The sequence below is a fragment of the Blennius ocellaris genome, assembly GCF_963422515.1.
Source record: "Blennius ocellaris genome assembly, chromosome: 6".
In the NCBI taxonomy this organism is placed as follows: Eukaryota; Metazoa; Chordata; class Actinopteri; order Blenniiformes; family Blenniidae; genus Blennius; species Blennius ocellaris.
Genome location: NC_137655.1, coordinates 4,368,845 through 4,378,660, shown reverse-complemented (window position 1 = coordinate 4,378,660; position 9,816 = coordinate 4,368,845). Strand labels below are relative to the sequence as shown.

Sequence of the window (9,816 nt, the reverse complement as noted above, 5' to 3'; positions counted from 1 at the left end):
GAGAGAGAATGAGAGAGAGAGAACAGAGAATGGAGAGAAAGAATGGAGAGAACGGGAGAGAGAATGGAGAGAGAGAGAATAGAGAGAATGGAGAGAACGGAGAGAAAATGGATAGAATGGAGAGAGAACGGAGAGAGAGAACAGAGATAATGGTGAGAGAATAGACAGAGAATGGAGAGATAGAATGGAGGGAGAGAATGGAGAGAGAACAGAGAGAGAGAATGGAGAGAGAGAACAGAGAGAGAGAACAGACAATGGAGAGAACAGAGAGAATGGAGAGAGAACAGAGAGAGAATGGAGAGATAGAACAGATAATGGAGAGAAAGAACAGAGAGAGAATGGAGAGAGAGAACAGAAAATGGAGAGAGAACGGCGATAATGGCGAGAGAATAGAGACAGAATGGAGAGAATAGAAAGAGAATAGACGACAGGAGAGAGAGAGATGTTCTGATGCAGTGAACATGTCGGCTTTACAAGCAAACTGCAGTAAGAACAAAAACATCCTCTTACATAAAAACAAATTGTTCCTCAAGAGTAAAAAGTTGCTTGGTTGCATAAACACGTTGCCGAGTGACTGAAGAGTGACTCACCGAGTCCTGAGTCAAGGAGGCTCCTGCTCTACATTCCAGAGAAGATCCACGTCCGACGGGATGTTTTGTTCAAACATCAGAGTCTGTTTGACTTCAGGAATCTTGACGCAGCTTCAGCCTCCAAGTCTGAACTGTTACTGTTGTAATGAACTCCTGTTGCTTCAGGAAAACTCCTTGTTGCTCGAGAACTGACTCACATCTACTGTCAGGAACACACTGATTGTAGAGCATCTTCCTGCTCTAACATCCAGATTATAGAGCATCTTCCTCCTCTAACACCCAGATTATAGAGCATCTTCCTCCTCTAAGATCCAGATTATAGAGCATCTTCCTCCTCTAACACCCAGATTATAGAGCATCTTCCTCCTCTAACACCCAGATTATAGAGCATCTTCCTCCTCTAACACCCAGATTATAGAGCATCTTCCTCCTCTAAGATCCAGATTATAGAGCATCTTCCTCCTCTAACACCCAGATTATAGAGCATCTTCCTCCTCTAACACCCAGATTATAGAGCATCTTCCTCCTCTAACACCCAGATTATAGAGCATCTTCCTCCTCTAACACCCAGATTATAGAGCATCTTCCTCCTCTAACACCCAGATTATAGAGCATCTTCCTCCTCTAAGATCCAGATTATAGAGCATCTCGCTCCTCTAACATCAGTTTATAGAGCATCTTCCCCCTCTAACATCAGATTATAGAGCATCTTCCTCCTCTAACACCCAGATTATAGAGCATCTTCCTCCTCTAACACCCAGATTATAGAGCATCTTCCTCCTCTAAGATCCAGATTATAGAGCATCTCGCTCCTCTAACATCAGTTTATAGAGCATCTTCCCCCTCTAACATCAGATTATAGAGCATCTTCCTCCTCTAACATCCAGATTATAGAGCATCTTCCTCCTCTAACATCCAGATTATAGAGCATCTTCCTCCTCTCACATCCAGATTATAGAGCATCTTCCTCCTCTCACATCAGATTATACAGCATCTTCCTCCTGTAACATCCAGATTATAGAGCATCTTCCTCCCACTACCAAACAGATTATAGAGCATCTTCCTCCTGTAACACCCAAATTATAGAGCATCTTCCTCTATCTATTAACATCTAGATTATGGAGCATCTTCCTCCCACTACAGGCCTTCCTCACATCGTTCAGCTCAGTTTTTTCACACCAACAGCAGGAAGGAAACATGCAGAACATCCCGTTAATCTCCAGTCGCCAGCGACTGGGAGCAGAAGGTGTCGTGTGTTTTTTTTGGGGGGGGGAGGCCTGACTCATGACTCAGCACATTTTCTAAATCCATCACCGTGCGGCGAAATCTTCATCCACGTAAAAAAAACGCGAGACGAAGTCTGCAAACTGAAGTAAATCTGCAGAACGAAGAGGGTTTAACTGCTTTTACGGCCTCCTGACGACACGCGCAGATTCTACGGAAATAAACTTTCCACCGAAGCTTTGTGACGCGACACGATGACGACGATAGGACTCGCTCGTGCAAGAAGAGGGGGGAGAGAAAAAAAGAAAGCGGCACGTCGTTACAAAAGACATCCGTGTGTCGCCGTCAGTACTTCTCTTTTGAGCACACGCACAAAAACACACCGACAGGAAGTCCTGAGCAACAAGTGTGGATTACATCAAACACTGGAAACGCTCCTTTCCTACTGCAATTTTCTTACCTGGAGCAAATGTGAAGTTCCTGCAAGCAAAAATAAGAATTTTAGAGATTGACGAGACACGATCGGGATTTGAATGATTATTAAATTTGTGTTTTTAATATATCTGTTACGTACGTTTAAATCTGGTATTTAAACCCGTGTTGTGCCATGTTTACTCAACACCACTTTTTTTTAAGCAGTTTATTATAATTTAACTTTGGGATTTTTTTTTTTGGCTTCATACTTCCTAATTTTCAGAAAGAGAATGTAAAAATATTTTAAAGATTTTTTTTTGTGTTGAATGCCTCCGCTTTACTTTAATTTTGTCAACTATAAATATTTTTTTATACCAAATTTGAATTAATTAATCAATATTTAATTAAATTAATATTAATTACATTTTGTGATTTCTTATTTTTTTGCCTTCAAACTTCCTAAATTTTCAGAAACAGAATGTAAAAATAAAACATTTTTCTCTGCTTTATTTTAATTTTTTCACTATAATTTTTTTTTTTTTTTTTTTACCAAAATTGAACATAAAATAAAGTTGGCAATCAAAATATTAACGACATTATTATTTGTATGCATTTATTTCAACAGGATATGTCACTGTCAATCACGAAAATGTGAAAAGAATTGATGAGTTAAAATTTTAAAAAAAGAAAGAAAGAAAGAAAACAGTTTTATTTTGTGTTCAGCCTGCGACAGAAGAAAAAAACTCTTCGTTTAAAATTCCTTTTAAAGTTTATTCAAAGAAAAAAAAAGGAAAACACAGGACTTCCTGTCTCACACACACATACACGCACAAACACGCACACACACAAACACGCATACGCAGACGAGGACAAAAGATAAAGAAACACCAGAGGAGAAAGAAAACGTCCAGCCTGAAGGAACGTTATTCCAAACACACTCTGAGCAGCAGCTGTGTGTGTGTGTGTGTGTGTGTGTGTGTGTGTGTGTGTGTACACCCCTACAAACATTGACGTTTTACTTTCTAATATTCTGCAAGATGTGACGTTCTTGCATCTTTCATTAGTAACAACTTTTCTTTGGTTCCTCGACAAACGTCTCTTCTGGTTTTCTTGATTTGATTAAATGTGAATTTTCCTGAACTCAAATTCACATTTTAGTTTAAAGTCAGATTTATAAAAGTCATAAATTACTTTTATAAATCAGAATTTTTTTTCCCCAAGAATTTTGTTCAGTTTTTCTCAAATTTCTTTTTTTTTCACCGACAATTTTGACTTTTTTCTCAGAATCTTTTCTTCACAACATTTTTTTGGTCATTTTTTATTCTCACGTCTCAAGTTATATATATATATGTATATATAAAAAATATTTTTCTACGAGTTATATAATTTCTGATATTGTCTATTTTTTTTTCTTCCTATATTTTGACCAAAAATTTCCCACACACACACACACACACAGTGAAAACCAGCCGATTAATATCAATAATAAAGCACGATGTTTCTCGAGTCGATTAACACGCACGCACGCACGCACGCACGCACGCACGCACGCACGCACGCACGCACACACACACACACACACACACACACACACACACACACACACACACACACACACACACACACACACACACACACACACACCTTTATTTTAAATATCTGACTATTCACAGCAGTTTGGAGTTGGTCATGTGTGTTGGGGGGAGGGGTGGAGGGGGGAGGGGGGGGGGCATGACACCTTCCGGAAGCTTTAAAGAACTTTATTGTACATAAACACCTTTCTTTTGTTTTTGAGTTTTTTTTTTTTTTTCCTGTTTGTTTGTTTGTTTGTTTTTCTTCTTGGATCACACCCACGTCACGTTCCTCCGACACAAACACACCGAACAACTTCTGTGGTTTTACAGTAAAAGCAAGCAAACGGTGGGTGGATGTGCGGAAATATGTTATAAAAACAAGGTAAAAGACATGTTTAACTGCACGTAGTTACACTTATCTCCGAGGAATAATCATCATCATCATCATCATAATAATAATAATAATTAATAATAATAGTAATGATTCAAAAAAATACTATAGTGAGATCCGTCTGCGTCGTCCTCCCTCCACGTGTGATCCATCGCTCCTCCTCCGTAAGCTCCAAACTCTCGGCCGCTCCTCCGTCAGCAGTACTCGGACCAAACAGAAGTACATGTACACACACTACTGGAGCATTTATACAACCCCTCCCCCGGAGGTTGGAGGGGGGCGGGCGGGGGTGGGTGGGTGGTGGGGGGGGAGGGGGGGCTCCCTCACAAGGTAGTAGCAGTAGTAAGAAGAAGCTAGACGACCTCGAGCCCGGCGACGACGCAGGACGACACAACCTCAACGCCTCCATCTTGATTTCTCTCTCTCTCTCTCTCTCTCTCTCTCTCTCTCTCTCTCTCTCGCTCGCTCTTTTTTTTTTGTTTCACATTTGATTTCATCCGGTGGGTTTGTTCGATCCGGCGGGACGTCGACGGCAGGTTCCGAGATCCAGTGTTAGTGAAGGGCGGGGGTAGTGAGGAGGAAGAGGAGGAGGAGGAGGGGGAGGGGGCGGAGCTCTGGACCTCTACCAGCTCAGCAGGTTGCTTCGGCCCAGAGTCATGAAGTAGACCTGGCTGGATCCTCCAGACCGGACCGAGGCGAAGAACACCTGGGGGACGACGCGGAGCGGGAGGAAGAGAGAAAGAAAAAAAAACAATAAACATAAAATGTGATCAAAAGAAACAAATAAAAAACATCCTCACATTTTAACGTGAAAGCGGAAAATTTCTGTTGTGTTTTGGAGACTGTTTCCGTGGAAACGGGGCAGAAATGCAACTTTTCTGAAACTGCTACTTGTAAAATTGGAAATAGTTCTGTACATGCTCGGTAGATGCACAATAACCACACAAACTCCTTTGATCTCCTCCATGAGGCGCCTCTCATCTGCTTTGTATGGAAAAAAAAAAAATGCTCATTTTTTGGGGGGGATTAATTCGGAAACGCTTCGCCATCCACTTCTGATGCTTTTGTGAAAATTAAAGTTTGGTTTTATAACCAGAGTCGTTCTATTCAGAGTAATACGGCGTCTCACTTCACTTCCAGTATGAGAGAAAAAGAAAATCACACGCCGACACAAAGAGGGAATAATGAGAAAAAAAACAAAAAACCAGCCGGTCTGCAAAACCCAGACGAAGAGGAAGAGAAACTTCCTCAGCTGAAGGTCTGAGAACAAATTTCACCCTGAAAAGAGAAGACGTGACCACTTCCTCCACAAGAGGCGGGAAAGTAAAATGTAGAAATGGTTCAGAAGTTTCACGGCCACAAGGTTTTTACCAATTTCACCTTTTGTATTTTCTTTTTACTCATGTCTTAAGTTGTCTAAGATATTTTATCAAATTTTCTCTTGTGTTTTAGCTACGTCAGTCATTTTATCGTTTTTTACTTGTTGCAGTTTTACTTTCTTTTGTTAAGCAATTTTAATTGTTTCATCCATTTCAGATGAATAAACAAATTTTAACTTGTTGATCGTGTTTACGCCTCGTTTACACGACAATATTTTGGAGGGAAAACGGAAAACGAAGACGGCGAGCTTCCCAAGTGGAACTTTTTGGAAAAATGTTCCGACTCTGTCTCCATGGAAACGGAGGGAAAAAATGTAACTTTTTGAAAATGATCCCGCGGAAATGGAGAACTTTACTGAAAAGCTGACAACAACCTAACAGCGCCCACTAGTGGCCCGACATGCCAACTAAATCGTTATCAGCATTTTATGCGTAAACGCAAAAATGGTGCATTTTTTTCTGTGTAAAAGTTTTATAAAAATGGCAACAGTTCAGCCTGTTTGACATGTTTCTTGAGGTTTTTGGTCATTTTAGTAAGTTTTCAGGCAATTCTTTACATTTTATCTCCGCTACCTTTTCTACTACTAGTTGCACGACAAGTCTTGGTAAATAAGAAAGGACTAGTGAGCTGCGGAGAGATTTTGGGTCTCAGGAATCGTCTCTCACCTTGTCGTTTCTCTCACAGAGGAACTTGAGTCTCTGGGCTCGCTTGTGCATAAACACTCCGTCTAGATGTCCCGTCTCCACCGAGCGGATCTCGATGGCCTTCTCCCCCCAGCCCATGATCTGGTTAGAACGGATGTAGGCTGGAGAGAGAGAGAGAGAGAGAGGGGGAGAGAGAGTCCAGTTAAAAAAAAAAAAAAAAATCACATAAGGGAAAACCAGCTGTGTCAGCAATAGTCAATTTTAATCATCCATTGTATATGTTTTATAATGTATTTTAGTATTTTGTATGAATTTTCGGGATGTTGAATTTTAATGGTTATAATAATAATAATGTTACCGATTTTATTGTAGGTTATATTTACAATGTTTATCGTAATGTGTTCCTGTTTGTTGTGCTTTCTGTGTAATGTGTTCCAAGATTTTTAATAACTGCATGAATATTTACATTTTAATGCTAACTGCTAATGTTAATCTTTTACTGTACGTTATATTTGTAAATATGTATGTATTATTATGTTGTCTGCCTGCCCCGGGGAAACTAGCTACGGCTACACTCTGTTAAGAAGCATCTTTTCTTTAAGATTAATGTTTTTGTACATGGGCCATGAAAAATAAACTAAATGAACAAACACAATAAATCTTGAGTTAGCTGGACCGCTAAAATAGTGCCGCAATAACCTTTAAAATTGTTGTGGCGCAGACTACACCAGATGAAAATATCTCCATTTTTACAATTACAAGAGAAAATAACTACAATCTCAACATAAACAAAATTGAATCGTGCAAAATCCAGTGAAATGTCCCAAAAAAAAAAACAACTACTCCTATAGCTGTTGCATTATGAGTAATATTTTACAAATGCCCTCTGACAGCTTTGAGGCTAATGCTAATTTGTTAGCTCTCATGCCACCGCCCCTCCCCCGACTCACCCACTGAGGTGGGCATCTCCCCCCACTGCAGCACCACGTCCTTGGTGATGCGCCCGTACGTGTTGACGTAGACGCCCTCGTCCTCGTAGCACACCAGCAGCTCGATGCCGTCCGTGTTGGGCAGGATGATGATGGCGTGAGACTGGATGTGGGTTTGGATCTGGGGGGAAAACGTGACACGCGACACGTCTTTTTCATTTGATCAATCAAACATGAAATAAACTTTTTTAGTGAGAAGACGACATAACGTTTTGGTAAAGATAGCAAAACTTTTTTTAATTATTGTATATATATATATATATATATATATATATATATATATATATATATATATATATATATATATATATATATATTATTTTTTTCTTCTTTTTTTGGGGGGGGGGTTCTTTTCCCCCCCATACATTTATACATTATTTTAATATATTTTATATATATTTCGTATCCATCCATCGTCTATCGCTCTTATCCAGCTGATCCCAGCCTGCTGTGGGCGACGGCAGGGTACATAAAAAAAAAACAACCAAAAAAACAACAGGTTTTTTTTTATTTTGATATTTAAATATATTTTTATAGATTTTGTATACAATTATGGATATATATATATATATATATATATATATATATATATATATATATATATATATATATATATATATATATATATTTATATATTTTTTATTTTAATATATCTTTATATATTTTAGATATACTTTGCTTGGTTGTTTTCATACATTTTGTTTTTACATTATATTTGTGTTTGTTTTATGTTTTGTTTTGAAGCAGTGTCAACATAAACATGCCGTGAATTTGTTGGAAACGTCTCTTCAGGTTGGTTAAAATCGCAGCTCTGTGGATTTAGCGCGTCGCTAGAATTATCCAGTCGACACGTGTTCGGTGTGGTCTTACGTGAGTGGGCAGGTAGATGTCGTAGACCGCCCCGGAGTCCACGTCCACAGCGTGGAAGCCCGAGCAGGAGCCGTAGATGACCTTTAACCTCTGGCCCTCCTCCACAGTGAGATCGACTAGCAGGGGTTTGTGCACCAGGTCACCAAAAGACTGAAGCACACCAGAGAAAGAAAACTCAAGAAAAGATTCCCTCACTCCAGGTGAAAAACAGAGGAAAAGCGGCGTGTCGTCAGCGTAGCGCTGTACAGTTCCTACAAGACCGCCACGGAGGTCTGCGGGGAAAGTTGAGTTTCAGGTTTTTACCTTGAAGGCCATGAACTTGTGGTATGGTTTAGGAGCCCAGGCGTAAACTTCGACGGAGTTCTTCAAGGCCAGAACCAAGAACTTGATCCTCTCGTATTTCACTTTGGGACAGAAAAGAAACGCACAGAAACATCAGGATGGAATAAATTGTTTGAATTTGAGCGACGGCTCCTTTCAACCCATTCTACTGGATCCGAACAGGAAATTATTAAAAATATCAGTTTTAAAGCAAATAGATCTAATTTTGGCATAAATGGTGAGTCTGAGGAAATCTTTTCTCTTCAAGTTCGACCTTTCAGATTAAAACAAGCTAAAATCAGTTCGAAGGAACGACTAAATCTAATATTATGTGTTTATAATCTTTTCATTTTAATTTCTTTTAAAGCTTCGTTATTTTTCTTGTGTTTCATTATTTTTAGTAATTATTTTTTTCTTTTAAAGTTTTAGTTGTTTACTTTGATGTTAATTAAATTTTTTAAAGATTTATTTTCTTACCTTTGTGAGAGTTTTTGTCCGATTGATTCTGTAGAAATAAAGATTGATTGAAAAATTGTCTCAAATCCCCCCCCCTTTTTTTTTTTTCACTCTTGGAAATTCCTTAACAGTCCACATGAATGAACGTCTAGAAATCCTGGAGAGGAAATTAATTTCCTCAGCTGATGAGCTGAACAGGAGTTTCCAAGAGGAAGTTTCCGTCTCTGCTAGATCGTCCCGAGGACGTTCGGAGTTTTCGGACAGGACGCCACGTCTTCAGTGCGTTTCTTTCCCAATCGAGGGGTTTGTGTGTTTTCATCAGCGTGTTTTACGGCGGTGAACGAGGACGCCTCGCCGGACGCCACAGAGTCCACCTACAATGACGAAACAGCTTAATGTAGAGAAAAGTACCATGTTTCAATGTTATTCCCGTCACAGATGCTTCTCTGTGTTTCACAGTCTGGATGGAGAACCCCACTCAAAGAATTGTGTTTTTTTTTTTTTTTTGATCACAAAGTTCCCTTTCGGCCTCGTAACAAGCAAGAATATATCGGCTGTAATCGTTTGGCTGCTTTGGTGCAGAAATGTTGGGGGGGGGGTTTATTTACTTTTTTATTGTGGATTTAAAAACAGCTACAACCAAGATGTTATGCTAGATGTGACTCCAGATGTTCCCCGAGAAGCTACTCGAGATGCTAACTGAGATGTTCCCCGAGATGTTTTGCTAGACTTTCCCAGAAATGCTACCCGAGATGCTAAGCCAGATGTTCCCTGAGACGTCACCCTAGACTTCCCCAAGACGTTCCCTAAGACCTTCTGAGAGGTTCCCCAAGACGTTCTGAGACATTCCCCAATACGTTCCCCGAGACATTCCCGAAGAAGATGTTCTGAGACGTTTGCCAAGACCTTACCCAAAGCATTCCCCAAAACTTCCCGAGATGTTCCACAAGACGTTCCCCAAGG

The 9,816-nt window shown here is 39.8% G+C and overlaps 1 protein-coding gene across 6 annotated transcripts in view; it reads right to left on the bottom strand.

Annotated features, from left to right (window-relative positions):
- Positions 1-2,857: 2,857 nt before the first annotated feature.
- The window catches only part of LOC308131278 (mitogen-activated protein kinase kinase kinase kinase 4-like), a 77,662-nt gene continuing 70,703 nt past the window's right edge, over positions 2,858-9,816 (bottom strand). For all 6 annotated transcript variants that reach the window (XM_080497950.1, XM_080497945.1, XM_080497948.1 and 3 more), the window contains 5 exons: positions 8,380-8,480; positions 8,077-8,226; positions 7,168-7,327; positions 6,239-6,378; positions 2,858-4,899 (listed from right to left, as the gene is read on the bottom strand). In XM_080497950.1, the coding sequence (XP_080354076.1) occupies positions 4,816-4,899; positions 6,239-6,378; positions 7,168-7,327; positions 8,077-8,226; positions 8,380-8,480 (635 nt within the window). In that variant the 3' untranslated portion in view covers positions 2,858-4,815. The remainder of the gene's footprint in view (positions 4,900-6,238; positions 6,379-7,167; positions 7,328-8,076; positions 8,227-8,379; positions 8,481-9,816) is intronic.